At 41.8% G+C, this 15,704-nt stretch overlaps 2 protein-coding genes across 5 annotated transcripts in view; one reads left to right on the top strand and one right to left on the bottom strand.

Moving 5' to 3' along the window:
* Positions 1-575: 575 nt before the first annotated feature.
* Positions 576-8,914, bottom strand: Dclre1b (DNA cross-link repair 1B). The gene is made up of 4 exons (XM_015502205.2): positions 8,450-8,914; positions 7,354-7,519; positions 6,617-6,799; positions 576-4,246 (listed from the first exon to the last, which is right to left on the bottom strand). Exons 1-4 carry the CDS (start codon positions 8,636-8,638, stop codon positions 3,180-3,182), a joined length of 1,605 nt encoding a protein of 534 aa, XP_015357691.1. The 5' UTR covers positions 8,639-8,914; the 3' UTR covers positions 576-3,179.
* Positions 8,915-9,050: 136 nt separating this feature from the next.
* The window catches only part of Ap4b1 (adaptor related protein complex 4 subunit beta 1), a 12,357-nt gene continuing 5,703 nt past the window's right edge, over positions 9,051-15,704 (top strand). The window contains exons 1-6 of one of the 4 annotated variants that reach the window (XM_015502201.2): positions 9,051-9,208; positions 9,454-9,631; positions 11,235-11,459; positions 12,214-12,344; positions 12,794-12,941; positions 14,071-14,567. In XM_015502201.2, the coding sequence (XP_015357687.1) occupies positions 9,519-9,631; positions 11,235-11,459; positions 12,214-12,344; positions 12,794-12,941; positions 14,071-14,567 (1,114 nt within the window). In that variant the 5' untranslated portion in view covers positions 9,051-9,208; positions 9,454-9,518. The other 3 variants (XM_015502203.2, XM_015502202.2, XM_015502204.2) reach the window with 3 other exon arrangements.

Raw genomic sequence — 15,704 nt, 5'->3', positions numbered from 1 at the left:
TGTCAGGCAGATATTTTTTTAAAAAGGGACTTAAGCCATTATTACAGTCCTTGTGGAAAAGTACAAGTTCTCCCACTGATCATGAAACAACTAATGGATCTCTAGGGAATTTTCTTTTTTAGGCATCTTCAAGCCTAATTGCAAGATCTTCATACTTCTTTGGGGTCATCTTTAGATTCTAAAAATAAGTTAATTTTAACTGGCTAGTTAAAGATATAGGCAATGCCGCATTTTTATATAAAATAGCTTTAAAAAACCAAATAAGGCACTACCAATATCTATTATGTCAGACATTTTTACCTTAGTAGAATAGTATGGCATTTTCTTATTATTAACATGCAAACATGTCACCAACAACTAAATTCCTTAAAGCCTTTTGTTTCTGCTCCCCCATCTGAATTCACACAGATCCACTTTAAGTAATATGTGTGACACAGCATGTGCCAAAAATGGACAGGCTTTCTTGTTGCTAGAAGATAACACAAATATGGGGGGCCCTGTACTGAGAACTTCCTTATCTCTCCCAGCCACCTGTGGGTCACACGGAGGTGAGATAACTAGAGGCTCAGAGAAAGTCAGACATAAATATTATTATTTATTATTATTACATACTTCATTGCTATTAGTAAATATTTATTGACTTAACACAGAAAATGACTTTCCACATCTTAACATGTACCACTCTAGTAATATCATTTGAACTTAACAAATCTTCAAGGTATTTTATTTTTTGTTTGGTACTGGGGCTTGAACCCAGAGGCACTTTACCACTGAGCTACATCCCTAGCCCATTTTATTTTTTATTTTAAGTCAGGGTCTTACTAAATTACTAAGGGCCTTGCTAATTTGCTCAGGCTTGCCTCAAACTTGCAATCCTCCTGCCTCAGCCTCCCAAGTGGCTGGGATTATAGGCAGGTGCCACCAACCTCTGCTGCTCAAGGTATTTTAATGTTCTCTTCTGCAGAAAAGATGGTAAAGAAACTTTTCTGGGAGGTAATTTGGCACAATCTGCAATAACATTAAACAGAAATCCTACTCCAGTAATTTACTCTGAGGAAATAACAAAAATACCAAGATATGTGCATAATGATATTCACTGTAACATAAAAAAATTTTAATAGTATGCAAAATGTTGGATAATATGGGATTTCAATAAGGCTTATTCACATAGTAGGGTATTATACAACTATAAAAATGTATGCTTTTGAATAATTTTAATGGCAGTGAAATGCTTATTTACAGACTAGATTTCTTTTTTTTGGTACCAGAGATTGAACCCAGGGGTACTTAACTGCCAAGACTCATCCTCAGCCCTTTTTCATATTTTACTTAGAGACAGGGTTTTGATGAGTTGCTTAGTCACTGCTGGCTGTGAACTCGTCGTGATTCTCCTGCCTCAGCCTCCTGAGCCCAGAGTAATTTTTTTTTTTAAGAACCAGAAGCTAAGAGCACCAACTGTGAGTGTTGCTTGAAATTAAACTTGAGGCCTCATGCACACTAAGAGTGCATTCCTCCTGCCTCAGCCTCCACTAAGTTTTATCCCTAGCCCCAAGAACCAACATTTGAAATACCCATCATGTGACAGATTTGGAGCTAAGAGAATTTTACCTATTATTTAATTTCCATAGCAATCATGAGTGGTAGGTATCTCCATCTCTATTCTATAGCTCAGGAACTGAGGCTCTACTAAATTTAAGCATTGTGCCCAGGGTGCCCTGGATTCAAGCCCAGACAATACCCAAGTTTCCTGCTGTACCACGTTTCACCTGCTGTGGCTCCTAGTAGGCCCTTGGGAGGCTTACAGTGAAGGTCACTGACAAAACAGAGCTGTGTATAGCTTTCTCAAGAGCAAGGGCTTATTTGGCTTTCTAACTCTTCATTTCTTCCTCCAAAAGTAGAAAACTCTTAACCCCACTATTTTGTATAATTAGTAAGTACAAATTTTTTTTAAAAATAGTACTATATACATATGTATTTTATTTTATTTTTAAAATAGCCAACTCTTTCCCCCTTAGGTAAGGAATAGCCTTCATTTCTAAGGCTTGAAACTCCATGCTCAAGCTCCAAGTGTCTGTGCCCTCTCAGAGCCAATTTCCTCATAGCCATGGGATCAGCTGTCCTGCTTATTGGTTTGGCATTTTGTCAGGTTATGAGCAGAAGGACAGGGCAGAACTGCACACCCCCATCTCTTCCAGCCAGCTGGTTCCTTGGTCTTTTCCCTGGATACTAAAACAAACAGGCTGTTTGCTCTGGCTCCCTGCTCAAACCAAGGGGGGTGGGGGGCACAAAAATATCCCAGCTATGTGAACAATCAGAGGAATATCTGGCAGCACATTTGATCTTTTGTAATTTTATTTACACTTTATCCTTCAGCCAAAGTCAGTGCCTCTAGGCAACCAGAAGCCCTCATACCCTAAGCCTTAATGATCAGCTGGGTACTGCCTTGGTGAGGGGTACCCAACCCCCTTGCTGGTTCTGTTCCAAATGGGTCCCCAGTGACACTAACTGCACCTCCTCAGAAGAAGGCAGATGTGGAATTTTTCACCAGTGTTCCAAGGCCTCTTCATCATTTCCTCTTCCCTCCCAAAGGCAGAGACAGGAAGTTACTTGGATGGGGTCAGAGCAAGTCAGTGACACCCGGGTTTGGAACGTGCTGCTTAGGTCACCACTTTATCCTTCAGCACCACAGTTCATAATTAAAAAAATAAAACTACCTAGGGACTTTCATCTGGAAAGAGAAGAAGGGGATGTGGGGATGGCACATGACACAAAAAATAACAATGGGAATAACCTGATCCTTTTTGATTCACACTCTGACTCTTTCTGCACCCACATAAAAGGACTGTATGTTCATAAAAGTTTGAAAAATAGAGGGTTAAACAAAGTTAAACAGATTAAGTTACTATAGGACTACTAAGAACCTTTAATGTGCTCATGCACACTCTGAAGGGTTTATAATGAAAAGTGTTTCTTAAACATAATGAACTATAAAACTAAGGAGTTCATAGACACCTTGACTCCAATGAACAAGCTTTATGAAGTGCTGCTCTAGGGTGAGCACATAGGATCCTGAAAAGAGAAGTAAGGCCCCAAAGAAGCTTTCACTATAGTCTTCAGTTACTATCTTCAAAACTGTAGTAGTGTATCTGACAAAGTTGTAGTTCTCCATTCTCCTGTCTCTACTTCACTGAGGGCTGATGGTATTTTTCCACCTGCTGGTCAAAGCTTTTGGAAGAGAACCCTGCCTGGAAAAAGTTCACTGGAGTCAGAAGGTATTTTAGTGCCAGGCTCCTGAACTCAGTAACTAGAAGTGGGGCAGCCTTGCTGCTGTGAGATGGGGGAGAATCATGGCTTATCCAATCACTCTGGTCCCCTGTGGCTGCTGGGCCATTATTGTCTTCCCTAGGTATCAAGGGTGGATCTAAGCCAATTTCCTCCCTGGGTTTTGGAGAGATAAATTTTTCATCTGGAGTCTTTAACTGCACTGAAAATCCCAAGGGGGCAGTCAACACAGTCACCATCTTCTGGGATTCACAAAAAGGAGCTGCCTTGTCCCATTCTTGGCTGCAGAGGTCTGGGAAAAACTGCTTCTTGACCCTCAAAGAATGGGGGGGATGTTGCTTCTCAAAGTCCCTTGGCCAGGGAGAAAGGTTTTCTTTCTTGGTCTTCTTAGAGTCCCTGTCAGCTTGCGATTGATCAGTGTTTTCCTCAGGGGTTTCAAACACAACACCCTGGATTCTTGGCCTCTTTAGCTTCCTTTCTAACAGCCAGAGAAAGCTTGGTTTTCTAGAGGAGGAACTCATGTATTGCTGCACAGAGTCCGGAATCAGGGGCATAGAGAGCCTGGGACTCAGGCTGTCCTTAAAGTAGTCTCCACAGGGCTGTCGACTGACAATGGGCAGGACCTGACAAGGCTTCAGTGCTGCAACAAATGTACGAAGCTCAGAGTAGGAGGAATGGTCAGAGTAAGGGATAATATGGATATCAGGGTGAGAAGTGTGAATTTTTCGGCTTGTGGGAAGAATAGCAATGGTAGGGTGGGACTGGTTCCAATGCAGCATGGAGGAACGGCAGATCTCTGTATGGTCCACAGCATGGATGCGGCCAGCCTTCTCTTCCACTGTGAAGACATCTGCCAGGCCCAGCAGCTGCACCAACTCCAGACGCCGGGGACTCAATACCACCCAGGTCCGAAACTCTAGGGCCAGTTGCTCCAGCAATGACTCCTTTCCTAGACTATAGAGTCCTAAATAATGTTAAAAGGATTAGGAAAAGTAAAAGGAGAGAATGAAGCTATTGGAGAATCCTAATAAATCAACCAAATGTTTAACAAAAATAAAAAATTCATGGGGAAAACCAGGGAATCAAATCAGGGAGGAGGTGGCATTCGAGCTGAGATAAAATGGAAAATGGAGGACAGGAGCAAACACAATCTACTCATTCATTCAGTTCAACAAGAGAAAGCACCTACCAAGTGTGAGGAACTGCAAAAACTAACAAACTATAAAAAGGTCTCGATCTTCCAGGAATGCCATCTGGACCCAGAAACAATGCAATCAAGAACAATAATAGAGATATACATACAGTGTTAGGAGGGCACAGAAGAGTAGCTAACAGCCTATGGAATTAGGGAGTTTCTGAAAAATGACAGCTGAACTAAGTCTAAGAATGGGTTAAGATTAATCTGGCAAGGAAAGGTTATGTCAGAAAACATTTTAAGAGGAATCATTCAATGTTACTAAAGTAAAAAAAAGAATTGGTAAGTAGTGATACTAAAGAGGTAAGCCAACATCATTAATTAGCAGTCCTGCATGTATTGGTAGGGAGCTGGGACTTAATTCTGAATGGCCTGAAGCAGGAATATGGCAAATTCTAATCAGAAGAATAATATGATCAGAGCAGGACTTTAGGAGAAAACACACACACAGTAGCAACATTAACTGATTACCTGAATGAGAAAAAACTTGAATCAATTGGAAGGCCCAAATAGTACTCATATAGAAAGAAATAGAGACGTAAATTTGGGCAATGGTTATGGAAATAGATATGGGAGATATTATTTAATAATTGTTCTCAGATTTTTTCTGATGTCTCTATCAAATCCATAACAAGATTGTGAACTACTTAAAAGAACATATATTTGTTAGACATCAACTTCATTCCTGATGGTTCAAATTTTCATTTTGGGGCACAAACATACTTGATTTTCCTCCCTTTACATACTCCTAGTTTTTTCCTTTCCCTAGGCATACAGTAGGGATTTACATACTTGCAAAATAATCAGGCTCTACCACAGCACCCTCCTAGGTACTTCTATGGAAAATTCCTAAATAAAAATTTTAAGAAAAGCTAGGACAGATGTTTCTTTACGAGCAGTCAAGCAATCCTGAGGGTAGGGAATATTTCTCAATCAATTTGATAGTCACCTGGAGGGTCTATAATTTTTTCAATATTTTTTTAACCTCATTTGAAACTCCTTTCAGGGTTGCGAATGTCCTTTTAATATATTCATAATGATGGCAGATCTTTTGCCTTTTGTGGACTTAGAATTTTGGAAATAACCAAAAAGTCATTTAGAATTATATCCATTAAACTTTTTAAAACAAAGATTGATTTTCATAAACTATCTTCCAAAAGGCAGCTCTAATTGAGTCCCCAAAATGCGTTATATCACTAGAATCACTAGAAATAGCAGTTGTTTTTTCAGTGAACCTAATTTAAAGCATAACCCTCACTTAAATATCTATGTTCTGATAAATTTCATTCATTCAAATAGCAAATATTTATTAAATGCCTCAGTGGTAAGCATAGAACTTACATTCTAGCAGGGAGACACAGAAAATAGAAACTAAATACAATAAAGATATACATTATGAAATATATTATAAGGCAATGAGTGCAATATTGTCCCTCTTCTACTTAAAACCCTTCAACAGCTCTTTGTTAAGTTTAGGATCAAATTCAAAATGGTGCTAGGTATGGTGGTGCAAGCCTGTAATCCCAAGACTTGGAGGTTAAGGCAAGAGGACTGCAATTCAAGGCCAGCCTCAGCAACTTAGTGAGACTATGTCTCAGAATAAAAAAATAAATAAAAAGTACTGGGGATATAGATTAGTTAGAGCTTCCCTGGGTTCAATCCACAGTACCAAAAAACCCACAAAGTCCAAAATGACAAAGCAGCCCTCTATCCCCTCCCACCTTTCCAGCATCCTTGCCCACCCGGTGTCTGTCGTATTAGCTGCTGCTTCTTTGTTCCACAAATACACAACTTCTTCCCATTTCCATCCATGTTCTCAAGGAGTTTAGGTGTGTGTGTATGTATGCACCAGGAGAAGTGGGGGATAGGCAATAAATAATAAGCAATAACATATTAAAATGCAGGGTATATTGGGAAGTGATGAGTAGTATGAAAAATTAAAAAAGAAGTTGAATTGATCTAGGGAATCAGGAGTTAGAAATGTGAGAGTAACAATGGAGGGCAGGTTTAACTTCAATAAGGAGGTCAGAATAGGGTTCATAGAGAAGGTGAGAGCTGCTTGTGAAAGATTTGAGAACACTCAAAGAACCTAGATTCACTAGCTATAGGTGGAAAAAAAAAGGAAAGGAAACAACTCACCAATCTTTATGTTATGTTGTGGGTACTTGCGAATGAGCCGGATAATCTGTTGGGCAGCTTCTTGTCGAGAAGGAAGAACCAATGCTGGGTTGCAATTGGTATTGTCTAGGTATAAAGTATGGATCTGTTTCCCCAATGTCAGGGCTGGCTCCTTCAGCATGGATGGCGTATATCGAAAATCACCTGGAAGAGAATATATGGAGGGCAGAAGGTCAGAGACAAAAGAATAGAAGAAAACTCTCCCCCGCCTCCAACAACAGATTGGTTGTTGATTTGTGGAAAAACTAGCATGTGTCCTGGCACTGAACAGTATATGCATTACAGCTTCTTTGTGGAAATGTCTCCATCCTGCTCCCATTTATACTAGGGGTTGAGCCCAGGGTTGCTTAACCACTGAGCAACATCCCAGGCTTTTTTTTTTTTTTTTTTTTTAACGTTTTGAGACAGAATCTCACTAAGTTGCTAAGATTGGTCTTCAACTTGCAATCCTCCTGCATCCGCCTCCCAAATTGCTGGGATTACCGGCCTGCACCACTGTGCCCTGCTCTGCTCCTGTTTTTTAATTATATAATCTTCACAAGGATTGAACTGTCAAAGAGTGGGCAATCAGATGAGAAGGGGTCACTGCTTATAAATGATGAAGCCAGAAGGCCTCCAGACTTCTATTGTGAGTTAAAGTTACTCAAGAAAAGTAGTATCTCAGCTGGAATGTGAGCAGGATCCCTTGGGAGACCCACCTGTATAAAGGATGGTTCCAAAGTATCCTTCAAAGAGAAACATGACAGAGCCAGGGCAGTGATTGGCATCGATGAGGGTTACAGTCATGGTCTCTCTTCCAGTTTCATCTAGAGGCAATACATGGCTCTCACCAACCTCCAAGGTTCGGATCCATTGCTTAGACACCTGAGGAAACAGTTGGGTCATCCCAGTAACCACAGACTCCCCTCCTGGAAGTACCCCTTACATGGATCAAAGAAAGGTGACCAATCCTGAGCCACCATGGAGTAAAAATTGTAAAGAGGCTTCCCAAGCAATCCCCTCTTCTACTTCCCACTCCCCATCCCACCCTTTGTATAGCTTTAAGAGTTTGAAAACAGTCTAGATAGTGATTCTCAAACTTTCTCTAGAGCATACTAATCCTTTGGGGACAATTGTTAAAAAAAAAAAAAAGGAAAAAGAAATCTTGCCAGATTTTTCAGGATCTCCACAAGCCATAGCTGCTGAATCAGATGGGACAAATGGGGGCTGAAGAGTTTGTATATCCATGTTACTTTTAGTCTTTTTTGGGGAAAGGGGACAGGTACTGGAGATTGAACCCAGAGGCACTTTTATCACTGAGCTGTTTTTATTTTTTGAGATAGGGTCTCACTAAGTTGAGGCCTAGCTAAACTGCTGAGGCTGACCTAGAACTTGTGATCCTCCTGCCTCGATGGGATTACAGGCATAGGCCACCACACCAGACTAGGTGGATTATTCATTTGTTTTTGGGTGCTAGGAATCAAACCCAGGGCCTTGGCAAGCGCTCTACAGAGAAACCACATCTCTAGCCCAGATGGATTCTTAAGGCAAGTTTGGGAGATACTAGCCTAGCTTATGTGAAGGAAATAATTCCTCTGGCTGAACTGATCTACTTAAAGCTAAAACATCTCAACATCCCCAGTCGTTCTGTTGAAAGCCGCACTCCTAACGATACATTTTGGGTTCAAACAATTCCTGCATTCGTAAAAATTAGTCCTGTTGGCCCCCACTTTGTGACTCCAAGGTTGTGACAGATCAAGTCCCCACCCAGATGCCTGGACCAGCTCTTAAAGAGGATTACTCCAGTTCCCATACCTGTAGGTGACGGTGCAAGAGGTGGGCGGTGATGGGGGAGCAGTAGAGGGGTCGGGCCCAAGTGCTAGACAGGCCTACGGTGTGGTCCGAGTGCATATGGGACAAGAAGAAGAGCCGAGCAGTACTAGCCCGGCGCAGGCTCCAAAAGTCCACAGCGATGGGCGTGTGGGGAATCAGGACCCCGTTCATGGTGGAGAGGATGGGCTCTACTGGAGCAGGGCTCCTGCGTGAGGATTCCACATCGGCGCCCCGGTGGAAGACATGCCGGGGCAAAAACAAGGCCGGAGGCCCTAAGGGAAAGCCAACCCAATGGAGGAATAAGTTACTAGAATGAGCAAAAAGGAAGTGACAGTGTTCGAGGGAGTCGGGGAGAAAGCCCACATCGCGGAAGTTGCTCTCTTGAGTGCCACTCCCACCCGAGCGCGGGATCCGAGGCCCAGCCGGCACTCAAAGCGCGCGCTGCTGGGAGGAGACAGGCCCAAGTAGCCGATTTCCGATTGCCAGTCGCAGCTCCACTAGGAGCCGCGCGGCTGCGCCTGGACGTGACAGGTTGGGGGAAGGGCACCTTAAGGTCGGGTTCGGCGTTCAAGGCGAGAACTCAGTGAGGACTCTGGGGGAGAGGGCGGGACTTCCGCCAAAAGCGTGATTGGGTCTCTCCGTGACGGCCAAGGCGCGGAGGCAGAAGAAAGGCTGGAACTGGAGAGGGAGGGATCTGCGGCCGGTCGGCGGCGGGGATGGAAATTCCGTGCAGGCCTCGAGGTAGCTGGAGAGGTCTGTGGGCGGGGCGAACAGCCTGCGGGGCTGGGGTTGGACCTGAAGGCCTAGGTTGGGGCTCGCCCGGGACGGGTGGGGGTTGTAGCCTGAGTGTCGGAGGGAATAGGTTCCAGCTCTGGGGAAGCTACTAAGGCTGGGGCGAGATGTCGTCTTAAATAGTGGTTTTTGTTGTTGGGTTTTGTTTTTGTTTTTGTTTTTGTTTTGCACTGACCCAAATTTTCTTTGCTCAGGATCCCACATCAAGACTGAGAGTTTCTTAGGTACCGCGGGAACTGCCCCGTGAGTGTTCGAGAAGATGCCGTATCTTGGCTCCGAGGACGTGGTGAAGGAATTGAAGAAGGCTCTGTGTAACCCTCACATTCAGGCTGATAGGCTGCGCTACCGGAATGTCATCCAGCGAGTGATTAGGTATCGCCCAACTGCCTCAGCCTGCCAATCCTCTGCACTCCCCTTGCCCCACCTTGTAGTCCCCTTCAGGGATCGCCACCCCCAGCCACTCTGAAAGAGTAGAGGAACTTTCATACTGTTTTACCACTTCATCTTCATGCTTCTTCTCCAGATTGCCACCTCATTCTCCTTTTTGGGAAATCCTTTACTCAGCGAAATCCCTTCATAATACGGACTGAACAATTACACATTACTGTTGACTCCCTGATATATCTAGTATGGAGATCATTTATAGCTTCAGACCCACATATACCACTGCCTGCTTGGCATTTCCACCTGGATAGTTCTTCAAAGGTATTCCCAAAACAGCACCAGCGTTCTTCCCTCTTTCCCAAACCTGTTCTTCTACTATCGTGTTGATGAATGTCACCAGCCAGTCTAATAAGCATGTCAGTCAACCTTGATGACACCTGATTCTTCACTTTGCATGTCAGGTGGTCTGAATAATTCTAAATACCCACTTCTGTTTTGATTGAGGCCTTCATTACCAAAGCCATTGTAGTTTACAATACACTGGTTACCTTGCTAGCTCGTTTATTTTTATTTGTTTTTTGTGGTACAGGGGATTGAAACTAGGAACACTTTTTCACTGAACCACATTCCCTGCCCTTTTTATTTTTTATTGTGAGATCGGGTCTAAGTTGCTTCAGAGCTTGTTAAATTGCTGAGGCTGTCTTCGAACTTGCCATCCTCCTATCTCAACCTTCCAAGTTGCTGAGCTGCTCATTTTAGTTAGAATTTTTCCACTATATAAATCTGAGTTCATAACTCTTGCCTACAGCTGTCATTCACAGTCTTTAGTATGCACAAAGGTCCTGTGGGGTGCTTTTATGTTTTTTTTTAAGGAAGTCCAGCAGTTGATTCTAATTTTAGTAGGATGGGATGGAACCCTAACTAACATCTCTCCTGATGCCAGTAGTTTGATTCCACAGTTTAATAATCATCTACAGAATAAAGTACAAACTTACTACTGCCCAAGGAAACTCTACTAATGCAACTGCCTGTAGACTCTCAGAAGAATGTTCTCTTTTTGTTCACATCTATATGTCTCGCAGCATGTGTCATTAACTAGAATATCTGTCTGATGAATTTCCTGATCATTTGGCTGAGACATTACTTCTGTGGAGAAACATTTTCTGACTTCCTGGTAGTGTTAGACCTCTGGGTCCCCTCTGTACTTTGTACATGACTTCTGTTTAAATACTTATCTATTGTACTGTAATGGTATTCTTGTCTGGTTCTTTAGTTGATTTTGAGTTCCTTGAGGTTTGAGACTTCACCTTCTTCAAGATTATGACCCCAGAGAATAAACTTGGAATATAAAAGCTGATTCATTGGAATGTACTAGGGATTCAACAAATGTTGAACAGTTAGAACAACAGTGTTTATTGCATACCTACATTGTGAAATATTGTGTGATATAATAGACAAAGTAGACCTGGTTGCATCCCTCTGAAAGATCATAATCTAATTGGATAACCAGAAAATGGAAAAGTAAAACTTCCTCTGTTGTAGGTTGGGGATTTTGTAATTTACTTCTTCCTGCTATGTATCTTGATTTCAGGCACATGACTCAGGGCTTGGACATGTCTGGTGTTTTCATGGAAATGGTAAAAGCCAGTGCCACTGTAGATATTGTTCAAAAGAAGTTGGTTTATCTATACATGTGCACATATGCACCCCTGAAACCAGATCTGGCTCTCCTGGCCATCAATACACTGTGCAAAGACTGCTCGGACCCCAATCCAATGGTGCGAGGGCTGGCATTACGAAGTATGTGTAGCCTCAGGTGAGCAACCTCTTCCCTGCCTGGTCCTCGGAGGCTGATGAGTTCAGAAAGCAATGGGGCACATTTTTTGTTGGTTTGTTTTTGTGATGCTGGGGATCAAACCCAGGGCTTCACACATACTAGGCAAAGAGCTTTACTACTGAGTTACAACACGAGCCTATGGGTCAGGTATTTAATGAGAACAATTTATTTGAGCTCTTAAGTACTAGGGAAAATACTGCTATACCCTTAACTCAGATTTTCAGCCATCGTTGACTTAATAAATTGTATCATGTGGTCTTATTAAAGGAGGTTTTTTGGGGGGTACCAAAGATTGAACCCAAAGGCACTTAATCACTGAGACATATCTCTAGCCCTTTTTATTTGTATCAGGGTCTCACTAAGTTGTTTAGGGCTTTCCTAAGTTGCTGGGGCTGGCTTTGAACTTGTAGTCCTCCTGCTTCAGCCTCCTGAGCTGCTGGGATTACAGGCATGCACCACCACACCAGGCTTAAAGATTTTTAATTCTCACTCTTGGTAACAGCCCTCAGTTTGGACTAAAAAGTTAAATAACTACGACTATGGGGATTTTTACTGCCCTTGTAGCATTATTCTAAATGAAAAGTAAAATTATGGCATTTTAAGTTTGGGATAGGTTTTCTCTAGTTGTTTGTGATATGACAGATGCATACTCTGACACCTACTAAACCCTCTGTTAAGTGAAGAGGGACCTAATTATTTCAGGATCTGGTTGACTCCAGGATTTGTCGTTTAGGATGCCTGGTGTGCAGGAATATATCCAACAGCCTATTCTCAATGGTCTGCGGGATAAAGCTTCATATGTCCGGAGGGTGGCAGTCCTTGGCTGTGCCAAGATGCATAATCTTCATGGAGACTCTGAAGTTGGTAAGTTCACAGTAATCCACCATGATCAATATTTATTCATGCTTCTATTATGTGTATGACTTTATAAAAGATTATATAGCCTCAGTAGAAAATAATGTAGTTGCACTTCTGTGCATGTCTCTTAGTAGGATTCAGGGCTAGGTAGTTTCTGATATTAGAGAACTCATTTTGGGGGGCCCAAGAAAGAACTTTGCTTTAGTTACTTAGAACAATTTGGAGATGGAAGTTTTTTGCTTTACACATTTTTTTTCTTTTTTTTAACTCCTTTTTTTCATCCTTTGTTTCACTACTTTTATCTTTCTCCCTCTCAGTCTGCTTACATTTTATTGCCTTTGTCATTTTTATAGCAGAGAAGTTCAGCTTTATCTGCCTGGAGCTATTACTCTGGCCCTCTTCCTATAATTCTGAAGCTTTTCTTCTTTATCTGAGATCTTTGTTCTTTTTTATAGATGGTGCCCTGGTAAATGAATTATACAGTTTGCTGCGTGACCAGGATCCAATTGTGGTTGTGAACTGCCTGAGGTCTCTAGAGGAAATTCTGAAACAGGAAGGAGGTGTTGTCATTAATAAACCCATCGCCCACCATCTTTTAAATAGGTTTGGATGCCTCTGTGCTCTTTTTTATTATGAGGTCTGCATCCTGATAGAATTTTGTTGATGTATTAAATTAAGGAGAAATCTTGCTGGGCATGGTGGTGCATACCTGTAATCCCAGTGACTCAGGAAGCTGAGGCAGGAGGATCATACCCTATCTCAAAATAAAAATAAAAAGGCCTGGAGATGTGACTTAGTGGTTAAGTACCTATGGGTTCAGTCTCTGGTACCAAAAAAAAAAAAAAGTCTTGAACAACTTTTTTAGGATAGAAAAGAGAGGAGACTTAACCATGATTATTATCTTCCTCACATTTCTTTTATTTGCCTTAATTTCTCTGACTGATATGTAAAATCATAAAAATATCCTGTGGGAATACGTTCTTTCCTCATGTACAGTCATTATGTCCCCAAACTAAGCCTTAATTATATCTTAAAATTTAGGGAATCTGGCCGAGTGTGGTGGGGCAGACCTAAAATCCCAGTGGCTTGGGAGGCTGAGACAAGAGAATCCCAAGTTCAAAGCCAGCCTCAGCAAAAGCAAGGTGCTAAGCAACTCAGTGAGACCCTGTCTCTAAATAAAATGCATAGGGCTGGGGATGTGGCTCAGCGGGAGAGTGCCACAGTTCAATCCTGGTACCCCCCCCCCAAGAAAAAAGTTTAGGGAATCTGGCCAATGTGTAGTGACACATGCCGTAATCCCAGCTCTACAGGAGTCCAAGGCAGGAGAATCATAAGTTTGAGGCCAGCCTTGGCAAATTAGCAAGATCCTGTCTCAAAAATAAAAGGGGCTGGGATGTAGCTCAGTGGTAAAGTGGTTGTATAGAATTCACAAGGCATCGGATTCAATCCTCATTACTGCCGGAAGGAAAGGAGGGAGGGAGGAAAGATAGATATGAATCTACTGTATACTGATTGTGGGATTAGTTAGGTGAGTGTGAATTTGTACCATCAAATTATCTTAGAATTTTCAGTCTATTTTGCATAAATTTAAAGAACATGTGAAAAGAATGATTTGATTATGGCTTACCCCATTTTTAAGAATTCTCCCCATGTTATGATGAACATAGCAGTATCATGGAGATGGTCCTAATTTTGCTGTAAAAATAATGCTTTTGTTTTCTTTATTGAATAGAATGTCAAAACTGGATCAGTGGGGCCAGGCTGAAGTATTGAACTTTCTGCTCCGCTACCAGCCCCGCAGTGAGGAGGAACTATTTGACATTCTCAATCTGTTGGACAGCTTTCTCAAGAGCAGCAGCCCAGGAGTGGTGATGGGAGCCACCAAACTCTTTCTAATTTTGGCAAAAAAGTTTCCCCACGTACAAACTGATGTGCTTGTGCGAGTCAAGGGACCTTTACTAGCTGCCTGTTCTTCAGAGAGCCGAGAGCTTTGTTTTGCTGCCCTCTGTCATGTGCGCCAGATCTTGCATAGTTTGCCAGGTCACTTTAGCAGCCACTACAAAAAATTTTTTTGCTCCTACTCGGAGCCCCACTATATCAAACTACAGAAGGTAGAGGTGCTATGTGAACTGGTAAATGATGAGAATGTGCAGCAGGTGCTAGAGGAGCTTCGAGGGTACTGCACTGATGTGTCTGCTGACTTTGCACAGGCTGCCATCTTTGCCATAGGTAGGTATCTGCTGCTTTTCCTTCTTGGAGAAAGAGCCTAGATCAGCCAGCTTGAAAGCTGTAGTTAGAGGAACCATAGAGGATAAAAGAGAATGAATCTTGCTTCAGAGACAAAGTAACACACACTATGGAATTGGGTCAATGATTACAAGCAAGGGGGAAAGGAGACTTTTTTTTTTTTTTTTTGGTCAAGACTGGTATTGTCATGTCTTCCAGGCTAAAATATTCAGGTAACTCAAACTATAATACTTAATTTTTTTAAAATAATATTTTAGTTGTCAATGGACCTTAATTTTATTTATTTATAGTCAGTGCTGAGAATTGAACCCAGTGCCTCACACATACTAGGCAAGTGCTGTATCACTGAGCCACAACTCCAGCCCCTGTGATACTTAATTTATATTGCCTTTTGTGTCTTCTATCCAAAATGCTTTCCTGTACTTCATCTTTTTTTTTTTTTTGGTACTGGGGATTGAACCCAAGGTGCTCTACCACTGAGCTATGTCCCCAGCCCTTCTTTAATTTATTTATTTTGAGACAGGATCTCACTAGGTTGCTTGGGTTAGCTTCAAACTTGTGATTCTTCTGCCTCAACCTCCCAAGTCACTGGGATTATAGGCATGCACCACCAAGCTTGGCTTAACTTCATTTTAAAGATGAATAAGTGTGGATATAAGATTATTACATTGTCTCTGGGCATGTGGCTCACACCTGTAATCCCAACAGTTTAGGAGGCTGAGGCAGGAGGATTGCAAGTTCAAAGCCAGCCTCGGCAACTTAGTGAGGCCCTGAGCAACTTAGACCCTGACTCAAAATAAAAAATAAAAAAGTCTGGGGATATACCTTAATGGTTAAGTGCCCCTGGATTCAGTCCCTGGTACACACAAAAAAATCATTTTGTATATATATAATTTACTTATATTGTGTGTGTGTGTCTCTCTCTCTCTCTCTCTCTCTCTCTCTCTATATATATATATATATATATATATATATATATATATATATATAATTTTTTTTTTTACTTTGGAGAATTTCAAACATATAGATAAGCACACTGAATAACAATGAACTCATATAGATCTAAAACTCAGTTTTAATAATTATCAACACATGACCAGTCTTATTTTAAACTCCACC

Source organism: Marmota marmota, unplaced genomic scaffold, assembly GCF_001458135.2.
Source record: "Marmota marmota marmota unplaced genomic scaffold, marMar, whole genome shotgun sequence".
Taxonomy (NCBI): Eukaryota; Metazoa; Chordata; class Mammalia; order Rodentia; family Sciuridae; genus Marmota; species Marmota marmota.
This window is presented reverse-complemented; position numbering and strand designations above follow the sequence as displayed.